The sequence below is a fragment of the Cydia strobilella genome, chromosome 22 (genome assembly GCF_947568885.1).
Source record: "Cydia strobilella chromosome 22, ilCydStro3.1, whole genome shotgun sequence".
In the NCBI taxonomy this organism is placed as follows: Eukaryota; Metazoa; Arthropoda; class Insecta; order Lepidoptera; family Tortricidae; genus Cydia; species Cydia strobilella.
This window is the reverse complement of record NC_086062.1, coordinates 5,898,988-5,917,415: the sequence shown is the minus strand read 5'-3', so window position 1 is coordinate 5,917,415 and position 18,428 is coordinate 5,898,988. Positions and strand designations below refer to the sequence as shown.

General features: G+C 37.4%; 1 protein-coding gene across 1 annotated transcript in view; it reads left to right on the top strand.

Moving 5' to 3' along the window:
- LOC134751403 (dual specificity protein phosphatase CDC14AB-like) overlaps nucleotides 1-13,020 on the top strand; it is a 38,470-nt gene extending 25,450 nt beyond the window's left edge. The window contains exons 4-8 of the mRNA XM_063686797.1: nucleotides 2,123-2,332; nucleotides 4,532-4,850; nucleotides 5,295-5,433; nucleotides 5,934-6,093; nucleotides 6,653-13,020. Coding sequence (XP_063542867.1) covers nucleotides 2,123-2,332; nucleotides 4,532-4,850; nucleotides 5,295-5,433; nucleotides 5,934-6,093; nucleotides 6,653-7,630 — 1,806 coding nt within the window. The 3' untranslated portion in view covers nucleotides 7,631-13,020. The remainder of the gene's footprint in view (nucleotides 1-2,122; nucleotides 2,333-4,531; nucleotides 4,851-5,294; nucleotides 5,434-5,933; nucleotides 6,094-6,652) is intronic.
- Nucleotides 13,021-18,428: the final 5,408 nt, after the last annotated feature.

Here is an 18,428-nt window from a genome sequence, read left to right as displayed (position 1 = left end):
AATGCTATGCGTTTCAGTACGGGGTAGATGTATGGACGCGTTTGTTTAAATGGGTCGTTCCTTGATTGCCCTAATGTGCAATTTAGGAAGTAATATATGCGTGCTAATTGGTGTACGTTTTATGTGATTACACAACAACACACAGCTACAACTACACACACCACACTTGTTATTAATTACAGTTGTTATTTTCAAGAGCTATTTATTAGTCTGTGATTTATGATGAAAGGGTATGAGAATAATAGGCACTTTGTAATAAAGCATTATTATAACTACTGGGTTGGGTGGTTAGACGGGAAGAGAAATTCTGTTTGATTTGATGAACATTCATTCTCAATCTTTGGATTGGTCGGAATATATACACAGATATATTAATTTCAATGTTTTAGTCTGTGATTTATGATGAAAGGGTATGAGAATAATAGGCACTTTGTAATAAAGCATTATTATAACTACTGGGTTGGGTGGTTAGACGGGAAGAGAAATTCTGTTTGATTTGATGAACATTCATTCTCAATCTTTGGATTGGTCGGAATATATACACAGATATATTAATTTCAATGTTCGCTATGTGCGCAGCTGTGGCGCCTACCAGGTACATGTATTTAAGAAAATTTGCTAGCTAAATAGAGACATTCCGTATTGGATTCATTAAAGAAGCACAAATAAATGGTTTGGTTAGCTAGAGTCTAAGATTGTATACAATTACACTGGTAATATTACAGTCTGGACCCCAATTAACCTTAATAACATCTTTTTTTTTTTTGTTTTTTTTTTTTCAAAGATTCAAAGATTTATTTGTTCAACATAGGTAAGTTACAAAATGTTAAATACATATTTCAGTATCACTATGTCGTGCCTATTGGCATACAAATTCAATAAAAATACACGCTAATCATAATATCACAGAAAAACAATAATAGTCAAAACAGGGTTATGTCATGCAGTAAATCTTAATTAGGTAATTCAGTCAAAAATTCTATAATAGAGTAATATGCTTTCTCGGTAAGAAAAGCTTTTAGGTTTTTTTTAAAAACATTATTCTTGTCTTTACATGCAATTATATTCGCCGGTAACCTGTTATATATTTTGTGACCCATTCCAAGTATGTAAAAGTGCCGTTTTATTTGGTACTTTTTGCATAGACTTTAGTTTGTTTTGAAGGCGAACTCTTGTTTATTTTTTTTAACCGACTTCAAAAAAGGAGGAGGTTATCAATTCGACCGTATATATTTTTTTTGTATGTATGTTACCTCATAACTCCGTCATTGATGAACCGATTTGGAAACTTGTTTTTTTGTTTGAATTTGTATAGTCCCAAGTTGGTCCCGTTTTTGTCAAAACCCAGTTCTGATGATGGGATCCATTAGTAATCCAGGGAACTCCTCAAGTCTCATAGGCATACATATATCGGTGTTAGTATTTTCATCAACAAACCAAGCACTTTCATCCAAAACAGTACCATTTGATGAAGTGGAACTGATGATGACCAGAACGGGCCTCTTTAACAACGCATATTTAAATTTTGGCGATTTAAGTCCTCTTCGTTATTGTTTTATTTGTGAAAATCTCCTGCGGGCTTACAGGTTATATTTGTTAAGCACCAGTAAGTTCTAAAGGAGCATTTGTGTTAAGGTCTAGTTCTGATGATGGGTTCCATGAGGCCCAACTCCTCAAATCTTGACAGCTTAGATCCAGACCTTGAAACTTGAAACTTACCCAAACTGCAAAAATGTTTAGTGACAGTTTGGCCAGACAGATGAAACACTAAAAATGGATAAATAAAATTAATCTTTAAAAAAAAAGTAAAACCTACTTCAAACGGGAAAAAATAAAATATTATCTCGTTTTATATGCGTTAGCAAACTGATACGTTTGAAGTCGGGGCCCAGCTATATAGTTACAATACTGGTTCTTTTGTTCTTATCAAACTATACCAGGGTTGGCATTCGGTTTGAAGGTAACTTGACGCTTTTAAGATTTGACTTGGCACCGACTTCAAACGTATCAGTTTGCTAGCGCATATAAAACGAGATAATATTTTATTTTTTCCCGTTTGAAGTCGGTTTTACTTTTTTTTAAAGATTATTTTTTAATGTAAAACTATCTTTATAATTCCCAGATAATATACCAAAACGGGTCCCCCGGTGCAGTCTACAAGCAGCTAACGGACGGATCAGAATGGTCCCTACTGAACTTCCGTGACGCTTCCGGAGGCCCTCCACTCTTCGACATATCACTGGTGGACGTCCTTCACGGCATAAAGGTGGCCCATGACGCTGGGTTCTTCCATTTTGATCATTTCGATGCGGACCAGTATTTATTCTATGAGGTGAGTTAACGTTAACGTTTTAAGGTCTTAGTTGAGACTAGTTGATATAACCTAGTTTACCTAGTCAAGCTAGGGGGATATAACCAAACGGAGACGGAGACTGTAATTTTCTGTACAAAAAAGTCTTCCGATTTTTGCGGGGGAGGGGAACGTCAAATGTATACGTAACGTAAAAATAGCCATGTCAGATAAACGTCAGTCCATACATTGTGTATGACCATTGGCCGACTATTTTCCCTGGTAATGGCTATCCCGTTTGGTTATATCCTTCTAGTCAAGCAAGGGAAACATAAAATCGTCTTGAAACACTTGATATTTGATAATTGGGATATAAAAGTAGTGCATGTTTTGGAGGCCGCATATTAGGTGCGTGCTGTATTGCACATGCATGCCCTAGATTGCCTTCTTATTTCGTTTAAGGTGCCGTTGGTTCAGAGAGCAGTTTTAGAAAAGTTGTAGCGCTATTTTAAATCACAATACTGCTGCCAAAAATTTAATAAGCAATCTTGAGGCCAATCTCAAGTGATTTTATCAATTCAAATCCTGAGTTTTTGCCGCTCGATAGAAAAAATCACGAACATAGGTCCAAAATACACTTTAAAAATTGGTAACAAATTTTGTACAAAAGCTAAAAATATGAAATTTGCTTAAAAAAATCGGCAATATCATTTATGTTTGAGGGAACTTATCGATTACCTTTTTAGGGTTCCGTACCCAAAGGGTAAAAACGGGACCCTATTACCAAGACTCCACTGTCCGTCCGTCTGTCTGTCTGACACCAAGTTGTATCTCATGAACCGTGGTAGCTAGACAGTTGTCACAGATGATGTATTTCTGTTGCCGCTATGACAACAAATACTAAAATGTACGGAACCCTCGGTGGGCGGGTCCGACTCGCACTTGTAGGTTTTTATTTTATATAAATGTTATACAAAAAATCTAAATTAAAAAAACATGATATGCGCGTTCCCGGGCACACACATCCAGATCGCTTACGTTCAGTGAGAGTGAGAGAAGAACGCAAATTTACTGGGCCTTAAGCACTGAATATAGAACAAGAATGTTTCAATTTGAATGTTGTCAACATATTGTAACTAAGCTCTCCTTTGTATGAAAATGGTTAGAATACCTACCTGAGATAATGCGGCGGATTTAGACGCGGAGATTAAATACTTCGAGTTATTAGAGCGAGTGAGTCATAGTTTAGAATGTTAATTTAGCAAAATCTTGCTAATTTTCCTGGTATGTTATGAGCTGAATCTCTAGTTATAGATACTACAATTGAAAAGGAAGAATATATGACAAATTGTGAAATTTTGATTGGTCAAGAAAGAGTAGAACAAGTGAAAGAGTTTGTGTATCTGGGAACCTTGTTCACTAGGGACGGTAAGCATGATAAAGACATTGAAAGGAGAGTGAATGCTGGAAATCGCGTGAATGGGGCACTTAACGTTTTTATGAGCAGCCAGAAGGTATCGCAAAAAGCACGGTTGGCTGTGCATAGAGGGGTGTTGGTGCCTACACTTATGTATGGTAGCGAAAGTTGGGTATGGCAGAAGAGGCATCAGAGCCAAGTGAATGCAGTGGAAATGAGAGCGTTGAGAAGTGTGTTTGGTGTGAGATTACAAGATAGAATTAGGAACAGTGTGATAAGGGAAAAGTGTGGACTGAACGAAGATGTAGTGACAAAAATTGAGAAAGGTATGTTGAGATGGTTTGGACACGTGGAAAGAATGAGTGAAAGAAGGCTGACAAAGAGAGTGTATAAGGGAGAGGTAGAAACGGGAGTTGTAAGGGGCAGACCTCGGCGGACTTTCTCTGATCAGATCGGGGAAATCCTGAAGAAAAGCCAGGTCAAGAGCACCCTAAACCGGCATGCGTGTATGAGGAATGTTATGAAAGTGAAGGAAGCGAAAGAGGTATGCCAGGATCGTAGCAAGTGGAAATCCGTGATCTCTGCCTACCCCTCCGGGAAATAGGCGTCATTATATGTATGTATGTATGTATGTACGAAATGGTTTAAGTTCCGTATACAACGCTGTCCTAAAATTAATGTCTGAACTCCTAGTGGGAATTGTGTTAGGATGCATGCTAAAATTATCATTTCATAATCTTATCTGTGTATTGTTACTGGCCTGTATCGGTTTTTTTTTTTTCAATAAAGAAAATAAAATAAAATAATATAAACTCCATTTCCAGAAAGTGGAAAACGGCGACCTAAACTGGATAGTCCCCGGCAAGATGCTCGCGTTCTCCGGCCCCAACCACCGCTCACGGCTCGACCGCGGCTACCCCCTCCACAGCCCCGAGCACTACCACGACTACTTCCGTCGTCACAACGTCACGACGATCGTGCGACTGAATAAGAAGTCGTACGATGCGCGGCAATTCACGGCGCATGGTTTTGAGCATAGAGAGCTGTTTTTTGTGGATGGATCTGTGCCTTCAGATCTCATTGTGAATCGGTTTATACGGATATCTGAAGCTGCGAAAGGTGCTGTTGCTGTGCACTGTAAAGGTTAGTTTTAGGTATTCTAAAAATAGACAATTCTATAGGAACTATTACTATTGTGCTACTGAACAAAAAGTTTTTACTGCAAATGCTTGTGATTTGAAGGAATGACATTAAATTAACATATAAGTGTAATTCGTGACGCTATTTTATACTGGCTCTCATTAAGTGTTATCATGATGAAAGGTTTTGCGTTATTGCTGGTGTTAAAGTTGATTGTGGTCAATTTACTAATGTATGTCCTATTCGTATTTATTTCAATTGTATTGAGCGAATTATACCCTCGACTCCCAGAACATTAAAATGCCAAAGCCTTCAAGTCTCGTCTCTTAAATGCGATATTGCTGTAGGGTCTAGAGGTTAGTTTTCAGCAATCTAGGATTAAATCAAACTTACAGAAGAGTTGGTGACCTCGGAGTTTTATATTTTTCATTTTTTTTTCTTTTACAGCGGGCTTAGGTCGGACGGGAACCTTGATAGCATGCTACATGATGAAGCATCATGGCTTTACAGCCCGGGAAGCCATCGCGTGGCTGCGGGTGTGTCGCCCGGGCTCCGTCATCGGCCACCAACAGTGGTTCCTCGAGAAGTGAGTACCATCGTCCACTTTGTTAAATGCCAATTCGTTAACCTTATTGCAAAGGCATATCTTGTTGGCAACAGACAACTTTTTTGGGGGTGTTAGTTTGTTACATATGGGATGCCTTTGAGTAAAAATCCTGCCCACTTCTTGATTATTTTCGCTGCGCGCACTCCAATGGCGAATTATATCGTTAACGCGCATCTACTAAAATATAACATCGCATTACAGACTTATGCAAAATCTACTGAAAATATTGTCTTAGTTCTGATTTTGAAACTACTAAGATTAAATTAAATTAAATAAGCCTCTATACCATATAAGAGGCACTTGTAAATACAAATTTAGATATTTAATTGTTTAGTGTGGTGCGGTGTGCCTGTTGGCATAGGCCTCTTCCAACTCCTTTCAGTGCTGCCTGTCCTAGGCAACTCTGCTCCAGTGGGGTCCTAGAGTAAACTGGATGTCATCAACTAGATTTCGCAACATAATTTACAACCCATTTCCAGCGTCCAACCCCGAATGCACGCCGAGGGCGAGGCGTATCGTCGCCGGCATCACGTCGCAGCGTGCCCCGTCTACACGCGCGGCGTCTACTGCGACCTGCCGCCCGAGGAGAAACCGGTCTCCCTACAGACTATTCTGCATAATAACAATACCAATAACAAGGTAAGGAAATTCACGTTACAAGGGCAACTTCACATCCCTAACAGCATTTATACGTCATTATGACGCCATAATTACGTCATTATGACGGCGCTGACGTCACTTTGCTACCTGGGATTTAACGAACGGTCTGCGGTGAACTAAGGAAACGTCGAAAAATAAAAAAGCGTTTTTTGGTGACTGTAGCTACTTTTGATATACTGATGACTTTAGGTAGAAGATTTTGGGGAGTAGTACGTATTATACATACGCAGTGAACAGTTATTGATTTCAGAAGAGTTATATTGACTAAGAAAAATGCCTAGTGATTGACAGCTGAATTAGATCGCGGCGCCATATGGAATCGTCAACTTATACCAACCCGGATTACCGCATATTGTATGGAGCCGTACAGCGCCATCTATATCAACTGTCTAATGTCCCTGTTTACAGTGTTACCGATTTTTTTTTCAATTCAATCACTTAATAAAAGTCTACAAACGGCCTTATTTACAGTAAATTATAACTTCAAAAATTCAATGTCTCATAAACAAATAGTGACATTATATTTCTTTATTTTCAGCTCGATAACGCAAACGCCCTCAACGCAAATGAAACAGACTCCGAAAACAACGTCACAGCGGTAATCGGCAAATACAAGACTACCGCCACCGCCATGCTGCCCACTAAGACCGTCTTCACGCCCAAAATGAACTACATGCTTCCCACTAACAATATCAGGAACGCGGCTAACACTAACCTAAAGACAGCACAGCCAAGGATACTCAACTCCACCCTCAAGTCCCACTACGCAGCTAAAACTTCAACTTTCCCGCCAAGCAGAAGTGCCAATTCTCAAGCTAAAATCTCCGGTGTCAAAGCCCAATTCACTGGCAAAAGCAGCTTCCACGGCCAGCGAGCCAACCTCGCGCGACCGACAGGCTACGCTCATGGAACGAGCCCCCTAAAAACATTCACAAGAAAAACTGTCACAAAAATAACCAATAACGAAGCCACAGTTGTAAACACACTCAGCAATGTAACTTCAACCTTATCCGCTTTAACAGAGAATTGTCATTTGAACGGCAAAAATCGCTTACCATCAGAACCGAATCTTAAAGCTGTTGCCGCCAAAACGACGCCAACTAACGTGAATTCGAGAAAGAAATTAATCTTGCGCTCGAATTCTAGTTCAAGGAAAAAACTGCCGAAGAATAATGTGGGTAAAAGCAGTTTGGAGTCCACGCAAGACCTGTCTTCCAGTGATACGAATGTCACCAACATATCTGCCGATTCCTTGGAAACTCCTTTCAGGTTTAGGCGAAAACGGGATAAATCCAGCAGTCCAGAACCTATGGACTGCATTTCGAATTCTATTATAACTGCCGATGTCACTCCTGAAAATTTCGAAGAGACTACCAACTCCCAAGGGAATAAACTATACAAAATCAAAGCATTAAGAAAGAAATGTCCCGCGTTTGGGGTGAGTCTTCTAAAGAAAGATGGAGTGCAGACTCGCTCGAGTACTTGTACAAGTAGCTCGACTGTTAAGAAGAAATGATCTCGATGTGGTTAAGTATGTAGTTGTATTTGCACTTCAGATTCTATATAGGAATGTGCTTAGCACATTTAGCGTCGATTCCATACATTCGTATAGTGACTTATTAAGGTAACTTTAAGTTACTGAGTTTGAATGTCTTAAAAAGTAACATATCGGCTTCTTGCACTGCCCATACTTTTCAACATGTTGCTTCATAAAGGTGCGTCCAGATCTGGTTAAAAGCTCTCGGCACGTTCATGCCGTTCAAATCTGCACGAAATTTAAACTGATCACCGTTTTCACGTGTATTTCCGTCCTAATAACAAAAGAAAACTGTCCTTACATTTTCGACAAGCATTTATCTGGTGATATGGGCCTACTAGTGGAATTATAGTAAAAAATGCATCTATACGTGTCCGCCTAGCAATTCATATTATTATAAATTTTATGATTATTCAAAATTGCATGAAAAACCAGTTGTACGAGTGGTCAATGTGCAAAGCGAATTTCACACCAAAAATGTCAAAGATATAAGCCTATTTTTTATAGCCTGTCAACTTACACCAATAGTTGACTGTCGCTTGCGGTATTTCCGGACCGATACGACCTCCAAAACTTCAAGAAAAAAGCGTACTCCCACCTTAAAGGCCGGTGACGCACTCGCAATTCCCCTTATATTATTAAAAAAAAACTATTGTTCAGCTCATATAGTATGAATTATCTCAAATGATTTTTTCGCCTAAACCCTACGCCGTTAAACAAAAAGCATCGTTTCTTTTGTGCACCGCGGTGGCTACCTCATTTCACATTAGTGAAAAGGATCACGCCCGTTTCAAAGGCAATTTTAGCGTGCTACACATAGGGCTCAAATTTATGTAACAGCTTTTTGCTATCTCCGAATATTCTTCCTACATTACCCAAAACGTGTTAACTCCGAATGCTGTTATCTGAATTTGAACCTTAAATGTAGAACGCTAAAATTGCCTTTTAAACGGACGTTTCCTTTGCCTTTTGTTAAACAGCTTAGGGTTTGGGCGAAAAAATCATTTGAGATAATTCGTTCTATACGTAGATAAGTCGCTAAACGAATGTACGTACATGTTATGTGTATAGAGAGTATATAAATCTGTGTTGTAAAATCCCACATCAGAGCCTAAATCTTTACACATAGTTGTATAGTTAGGTCGATTGATTGTACACTCGCAGCTACTTAGGTTTTAAGCTTTCTTTCTAAAAGATAAGTAAAGTTTTTTTACCAGGGCTTGCTAATGAAATCTAACTATGCATATTTTTTATGTTGTATCTTTTATATTCAAGAGAAAATGAGTCGCTTAACGTCAAACTCGGGTAAATCCAACTGTCAGATTATGCCATTTTGGTATTAACCTTTTCGACGCCGTGTCAAACACAAAAGCTGTCACTCGGACGCCACGTCACCGAAGTGTTAAAACTGAAACTGAATTTTATGCATATGCACGTAGGTCTATGTTGCTCTGTGGTTCGTAACGGATTAATCCGTCTTTGGCGTTGGACCTACGGTGCGGATATATCCGTCATTGTCCAAAAGGTTAAGAAAAGGTAATAGGGTAATAATTTCCTAAGAGGTATAGATTTACCCGAGTTTGAAGTTAAACGACACAAATGTGATGACGGGCTGAGGTTGCTTTTATAGTTATATAATTGCGTCAGATTATTTTGATATATTATTTTAGATCCTTAGATTTATTGATTGTATGATGAGTAACGCCTAAGGCAAATTCGTATTTAGAATTTAACAGCTAATGTTGATGGCGCTCCCTTGAACGGCTCCCTACATTATCGGTTACTATAGGGAGCGTGCATAAACTGTAGGGGGCAGCACAGGAGACGTCAGATTTTTGGCGCGAGGCGTAAATACGTAGTTTATGCTTCCAAAGTAGCCCACAAAATGGCAGCACTTGCTTTGGCGTGAAGTGCCAATGTACATGTGATGTACATGTTTATGGTTCCGATTCAGGCCACAAGATGGCAGACCCTCCAACGCGCACGGTCCCTATATGTCAATAGTTGACGGTTGTCAATTCAGTTACAAGATGGAACCATACAGCGCCATTTATTTTAGCTGTCAAACTCTCTTTTTCTTATACTTTGGTCATCTTATACAATCAATGCATTTTTAGGTTCGTGAAATGAGATTATATTGGCACTGATAAGTGCTCAAGTAGTTTTGAACAAATTCCATATTTGGTTCTAAAATAGATTTATTGTCTGTCGTTTTAATATTAAAAGGTCGTAAGACAATCAATTGACCCTAGTAAACTAATAAATGAATATTTTTGTATTATGTAAAATTACTGAGTGATTTTTCAAACGCCATTTCTTTAGCTTTTATTGAGCGACTTGTTGTATTCATGATATCGATTTCGTTGACATTTTGTTAAATAATGTAGTTTATAAGTGAATTGTTTGCAATATATAATCTTTATAAGAAATTATGTGCTGTACTTTTTGAAAGCTTTTTAGACTAATAATTTTAATGGTTTGATGCAGCCTAAAAGTATTTTAGTTTGCGAAATCGCCATCAGACTAATAAAATGCACTTAATACTCTAGATTTATTTTTGATTTGACTTGTAAGAAATAATTATCAATTTATTGTTTTCAATTCAATTAATTAGCTCCATGCATGAATTTATTTTTATTTTTGGATTCAAAATTTATATCGTTGGAACACCGGAAAAGATAAAAATACTTTTGTAAACCTTAACATTATTTTATTAAAAAATATTTAAAATGTTGAAAATTTTTGAGCGGTTGAAACGCTCATACATTTTGGCGCGAATTCGACAGAGCGTGATGACGTCACACGTTGGGCGGCCCAACTGACGTTTGCTACTAATGACACTAATCTGTCGAACGCGTGACGTCACGTGGCGTTTCGAGCGTTTCGCTCGCTAGCTTTTCGCGGGCAAATTTTTGTACTTTTTATTTATAATTTTAAGTAATTAAATGGTAATTTAAAAACGGAAATGCATTTGTAACATGATATAACGGTAACAAACATGCGAATAAAACATATTTCGTTCAAATATAAACTTCATGCATGAGGCTAATTCAATTATTTATTTATACTGATATATAATATTTTTTTATAAAGTGCATTACAGTATTGCATTAAAAAATTAGGTGGAAATAAATCGACAAATGTTAAATGTGTTTGTGTCAGGCATTCTAATGTAGGTATATGTGCCATTCTCAACCAAAAGGGTACTTATTGTCGGTTGTCAATAAGGAGCTATTTCCATAAAGCTTCAATTTGAAATCAACCTTATCGACAAGCGACAATGTGGTACGTCACAAATGTTATTACAGGTATAGTTGGTGAAAAAGGTTCATCATCTCTGACTTTACGTGTCAATTTCGAACACAGTACTTTTACTGTACTCGTCTAATTATTTCTCTCTTCCCTGTTGTAAATGTTCAAAATCGGTACTTCTACAGCATAATATATTTGACGTATTATTTGAGATTGAAAATGATTGAAAAAAAATCCTTTTTCCTTTCTTTTATTTCGAGATAGAAACGAGTTGATACATATCCAACTTTTTTTAAATCTTATTATGTATAGATGTAGTGCATAATTATTTTCCATCGTCCACGGAAACGTACGAACGTGTCTTGCTATTTCACTCAGTCTCGGTACAAAAACTACTGAGGTTGACTGAAGCAGCATGACAAATACGAACGTTTCTGAGAAAATACAATGGAAGAAAATTATGCACTACATCTGTATTTAAGTGTCGCTGATCCCAACACAACAAAATGTCAACGAAGACGACAGGCGTAAATAACCTTTTTTTCTACGCATTTTTTGGTCGGATTGTTCAATCAAACAGTCAGATGTGCTGAACCTTTGCCAACATTCCTATCGCATATTTTTTATATCGTATCAAGAGCCTATGGGAGTTCCGTAAGTGACGAATTTACAGTGTCATATCAAATTTGTACGCGCACCGTTTACCGGCGTTGTCTGCCGCCATCTTTGTTGTAGAGTTCTGTTTATATGCGTTTGTGGTTCACGATCTTACTGTCTAGTTTTTTGAACTGGGCACCCTGATTATAAGTATAAATTGGAACGCAATTCTCTGTTGATACTTGTGCGTTTTTAGTTTTATACTTATTCTTGTACTTAATAAAGTCGAGGATCGTTTGTCACAAATGCGTGACAAACTTTATACCGAAAAAAATCTCGATCATCAATCGATATAATCATTGTCTTAACAATCCATTTCAATATTTTTACCATGCCCATTGGTTATAGATGACGAAATATAATCAAAGAGGGTCAAGGCTACTCAAACTTAGAATGTCAGTATCTGCACCCTGCCCATCGTAACCTGACGTTTATCGCCCCGCTGCAAAAGTGCATGGACACAATAATGTCCATAATAATAAGAACAAAAATTTAACTTAGTATTTAGCCCATCGCTTTTTTGGGCGAGTTTTAGTGTCACGCGGACCGTCCGTGTGAATTGCTCCGCACCGGACCAATATGTGTTAAGTTCAGGAAGCGTTTTATAGTGGTTCACGCGGACGAACGTCCGTGTGGACAACTGTCTCATACAATTTGGCGGTGCGGAGCGATCCGCACGGACGGTCCGCGTGACACTAAAACCCGCCACTCAATAGCCTGTGCTGCCTCTGCGTGCATCCCATGACACGGGCAAGGGCAGCATCCGCTTGGTGTTCCTCTTACATTGGCTTCAGCTCCGCATCATTTTTCGTGATGGGTAAAGAATGGAATTCATTTATAAAGTGGCCATGCATTTTTTACAGCTGAGTTTATATCATGCACCCACGTCTATATTATATTCAAGGGTGCCTTTAGTTAAAACTAAGAAGTTTAATTTAACGTGAACGCGGTGTATTGTTGTTGTAATGTGGCTTTAGCAGGTGTTAGTTCGTGTTATATAGTAGCGTCTCGGGAAGGTGCTTGTTGAGACTGCAATATACTACAGGCTTTTTATTTATAGATAAAACAGGCCAGGAAAAATTGGTCCTTATGTTAAGGGTCCCCGGCAAGCTCGGTTCTCCATACAAACGTAGTTCCGCTCTCATTTTATAACGACTAGCTAGATTGCTCTGAAACTTTGTACTTACAATAGCATAAGGTATATCTATGTCTGTAATTAGTTTATTATTTATTTAAATTATTTACACGGCATCACAGCATAGGCCAATACACCGAATAATTAAACTAGTTACAGGTATACAAATTACAAATACAAAATATATATAAAGTAAAATACAAATAGTCAAGTCAAATGCAAGTGCTGGAAAGCCTATCATCCTTCATCTCACAAAACCTCAGACACTCCTGGCACACATTCGCCCATCTCCACGCAAACAAGTCGCACTCTGGTGCTGATGTCAGGAGTGCATTGAGCAGCGATAACGCGCGGAGGAGTGGCGAGTTTCTGTGCGATACTGTGCGCTGCCGGCACAGCCAATAGTGGACGCGTTCGCGGCCTCAAGCAGACTCGAGGAATATCCGGGACGTACAACCTCAAGACTCCAGCTACCAGTTCCGGGCAGTCCGAGTCACCGCGCAATATGCGACAAGCCGTAGTCAGCAAGATGTTGTTGCGCCTTACCTCTAGAGAATTATATCCAAGGCAGCCTAGTAAGAATTTTGTTGGGTACAAAAAGGGGTAGTACCCATATCTTTTTTTGTACAGAAATCTCAAAAAGGCCTTTTGGATTTTCTCTAGAAGTTTATGTAGCTTCAGATACCATAGTTAAAAAAATACAGCGTATTTAAGTTTTTCATACAAAACTTGCTTTTGCTCTATTTCGTTAGTTTTATAAACTGGAGCTATATAAACTAATTACAGACCTAGATATACCTCATGTCATTGTATGTGCAAAGTTTCATTACAATCCAACACGTAATTTTAAAATGAGAGCGGAACTACGTTTGTATGGGAAGATGCAATTCGGCCGAGCTTGCCGGGGACTCATGTCTATCTAACTGTTAACAGAAACTTATCTTTGTTTTTATATCCCTCACTAAGCTTAAGCTGCTAAATATTAATATTATTTTCGACACGTATTTAATCTTGTCTGTGATTTCAAGTCACAAAAAGTGGCTAGTCACAAAATTAATTTATTAAGGAGATAAAACAGAAACAGTCACAGAAATACATTGATCGTAACTAAATAGTTGCAAACTGTAGTATTAACTAAACATATATGCATATGTTTCTACGAATTAAATATTAAATGATTTGAATTGAAATAAATATTTATGAATTATTTAAATATTGTATAAGATTCATAAAAAAAGTCCCAGTATATTGCAGTACCGATGTCGTATTATGATGGTATTATTTCTAGATTTCTACACAACTATGTATACAGTACCGGCCAATAATATATCACCTCCATGTTTTTACGGTATAATTTTTTTTATATATTTGCGAGTGACTTCCCCCTCACTGTTTTAGGTAGTCTAGTAGTATTCCTTTTTACGGGCGATTAGAAAAATTGGTCCCATGTAATGGTTTTTTCATAAAGGTTTTTTTTTTTTTTTAAATGTATTGTTAACATCATTTTTTTACTAGAGGTTTTTTTAGTAATATGCTGAGTATCCTATTTTAATTCACAGTATTTTATTGCAATATTCATCATATATGTATTTGTATAAAATGACTAGTAAAATATGCAATCTACAAACATATGGTTTACTCTATACAAGCTCATACAAAAACACTCAAAGGTGATATATTATTGGCCGGTACTGTAGGTATCGCCATGAGAGTTGAGGATGATTACACACACAGCTACACACTCTTCCATATTAGTGCGACAGAGAGACAGGTAGCGAGCCCTAGTAGGGCTCTGCAAAGCCTTTGTAGGGGCTCCGCGAGAACAAACAAAAAAAAAACCAGCTCTTTATGGATGGTCCACAGTTCAATGGTGACGAACGATTTTTTTTTATTTGGGGCTCCGTAAGATATTTCTCCTTTCAAAAGGGTTCCGTCTCTAAAAAAGTTTGAGAACCGCTGGATTAGACACTGAATGTTGAATTGACCGTGAGCAAATAAACCATTATACTGGACTTATATTGACCGGGATATAGACCGTGATTACCTTTTCAATTGTTTAAAGAAGGAAAGGAAAAGAAGGGAAGAAAAGGTAATCACGGTCTATATCCCGGTCAATATAAGTCTAGTGAAACTAACCGTGAATTATTCAAAACTCTCATTATACTGGACTTACATTATTTTGTCCGTCACCTATGAATTGACCATTTTGGATGTGTTTGTGTTCTGTTTTTTTTTTTTGTACATATACATTATTTTTTTATCAATTGAGCATGACTATTTTATATTTTCACAGTATATGTAACTTTTTATTTATAAGATAAATATTTCTATTGACCTTATTTTTATATTTGTTGGTGCGATGCGGTGTGATAGGTATGGGACCAGACGTTAGTCATACCAATTGTTTTGCATCTGTTGTTTAGATATAATTTTATTATAGGCGTTTTCTGAGGTTATTAAGTTTGTATGTGCAATTTTTAAAAAGATGTGCAAAGTTGAGAAAAAGTGGAAAAATGTCATTTTTACAAAATCCCTGTCCCCATTAAAATCAATTTTGTAAATTATTTGTGTAGTGTACAACAGGCTAAAATAATATGTATTTCCAGTCACGTTACCCAAAGAAAAAACTTAATAAACTAGTGCGGTGCGCTTTGGCTAGTAGCAACCGCGTGCGAACCAATTTATTTTCAATTTAGTATTGCGTCAGGTTACAATGACAACAAAAACTTAGTAATGACTACCACGTTTAATTTCGCCGCTAGGGGCGCTAGTGTAGAAGGTCTTTCAAAATGTCAAATGCATAGAAGTTTTGGGGGTTTAAAGATTTTTTATAGGGAATTTTCACTCCTTATTCATAATTGTGGTAAATCTTTGTCCATCTTTGATTAATTATGGTAAACAATAGAAGCTCAATAAATGTTAGTGGTTTAAAAAAATGCCAACTAAGGTTTAAAAAACTAAAATATATGCAAAATTAAACAGGTTGAAAAAATGGCACATTTAGACGTTAAAATACTTTTGTGTATATTAGAACGTATTGATTTTATAAAAAAAAGCATAGAAGAATTTTGAGATATGTTTTTCTGGACCTACATCAAGTTTCTCATTGCATAAAAATAATTAAACAAAAATCGACCTTGTTTTGCTAGTAGTACGGTTCACTACGGCTCTAAATTTCTGGTAGTAATTATTGAGTTTTGGTTGTCACATGACGATATGCGAAAAAAGACCCACTAATTGTATTCTTTAACAAAAAATGGGTGCCATGTCAAATGACATTTTTCCCTTTTAAGTAAGTACTCGTCGGTCACTCGAAAGCGTATTTCAACAGTCTGAAAATATAGACTCATTTGGCCATATTAGTAAAATTATCATTACATTATTTTTAGGTTTTAGTAAAGAAACAAAAGAGATGCAGAATCTTTGCAAAAAATAACCAAGTGACTGCGGCTTAGTATTTCTAGTTCAATATTTTAGACTGTTATGGAAATATAAAATATGTTTTAGATTAAAAAATTGTATCCAAGAAAGGCCTCGAAAATCTAGTATATGTTACGTTGTGATCTTCCGATCTAATCAGTTACTAATGTAGCGCACTATATAGGTATGTAAATATACACTACATCAACATGGTGTAACAAATGCTTGTGCTTAAAAAAATAAAAAGATATATTCCAATTTATTTCGTGGTTTTATTACATTTGCAAATTAAAGGCTTATCAATTTTCGACTATTCAATAGGATGAAGGTTCCGTTCGCTTCAACACATCCACTGCCCTTTGAGCTACGCGCTACGAGTGTAGCCGATAACGTGGGAAAAATCCTTATGTAGCGAAAAGGGCATACGAACATTGAACCCGCCTAGCGAGTTTACTCTATCTCAGTATATAAGAAGTTACTCTATATGCTCGTAGCTCGCACGCGAATGTAAACTGGTATAAAATTCAATAATAAGAGGCCTCACACGCGAGCGTTTTTTCAACGCGCGTTACGGTGCTCTTACACGGGCGATAAAAGTTGCCGGAAATTCGGGGTAATTTTGACGTCACGGCCATTTCAAGCAATTCGAATATTGGCGCCATTCTCGGGAAACTAGGCAATATCTACGTTCATACACGAGAAATTCAGTAGAGCAACAACTCTGACTGCGATCGCGCCTTTCCCCCCCTTGCGCCCAGACCACACCGCATATAAAGAAAGACCTTTATACAATAAGAATAGAGATGAAATCGGTATGTTTTTACAAGCTTTTTTTTTTAAACTTGCAATGTACCTATGTAAGTATGTAAAATGTTTGTAAGGGTCAAATCTTGCAAGTTAAATTTGACCCACTTCCCGGTTTCCGAAGAAGCTGAAAATTTGCGTACATATGTAAGTCGTGTGACAATGCAATATTATGGTACCATCGAGCTGATCTGATGATGGAGACAGGAGGTGGCCATAGGAACTCTGTAATAAAACAACGCAACCTAATTGTGTTTGGGGTTTTTAGAATTGTCTCGATGAGTATTAGTTGCGTGTGGAAAAAAAGTACAGTCAGCGAGAAAAGCTTGTACCAAAAATGAAATTTTTGCCAAAAACTTATTTAAGATCAATATATTGATACTGATACGTAATTTTATTAGTTACCTACCTACATCGTTTTGTCTTATAATTTATAAACGATATCGATGAATCATCTCTCTAACGTCAGTTTTCTGCGAACTAGCGGCCTCGGTGATATAAGGCAGTAAGTAAGTAAGTGCTCAGAGAGAACCTTGCTGTTGGTAAAACCCTCCAAAATGTTTACGTTTTTGTTGAGTCAATATATTCGTTTTGATTTTTTTGGTATGTTAAGAGAGCCAGACCAACCAAGAGACGAGTAAAAAATAAAGAATATCATTGATATAGGTATAGGTATATAGATGATCTTCTTTCTAAATATTACTAATATGGAGAATGTTTCTACTTATTTAAGCTGCGTCTGCGTTCACGAGGCCGGCGGTAAACTAATTGTCTATTAATTTCAATGGTTTTTAAGTTGGCAATTACGCGCAAAACCCCTTCCAAAGCACATGTAAGGAACTGTGGAAACCAATGTGGTCTCATCTATATAGTCTGCATCTTCTCAAATGTTTTTTTCGCCAAAGACCCTAATCTGTTAAACAAAAGCCTTTGTTCCTTTTGTGAGTGCGCGTGACCATTGTGTATCAGCGAGTGGCATGCGCTCACCAACAATGGGAACAAAGGCTTTTGTTTAACAGATTAGGGTCTTTGGCGAAAAAATCATTTGAGAAGATGCAAACTATACCTACCCCTCTCTCTACCGCTATACGCGACAACATTTCCATCTCCACCAATGAGATGGTTGTAGTCCTCAACTGTGCGTTTCTCCAGAAACTTCCTGCCTCGCACATATATACTGTGGAATGAACTGTCGCCCGCGGTATTTACCTAATATAAAAAAAATATACACGCTCTTTTAATTTACACGCTCTCTGGTGTTGCAGGTGTCCCTGGGCGGCGGTAATCGCTTACCATCAAGCGATTAGTCTGCTCGTTTTCCTCCTATATCATCAAAAAAAATATACCTGGGATATGTTGCCATTATAATTAGAATAAGCCGTAAAAATACTAACAATTAACTCATTCATAAGTACTTATATGAATAAACCAATTTTATTGTAATGTGTCACATTATCACTATCAGGATGAACTTGACCTAACGGTTCTCCTAATTTTACGATAACTGCT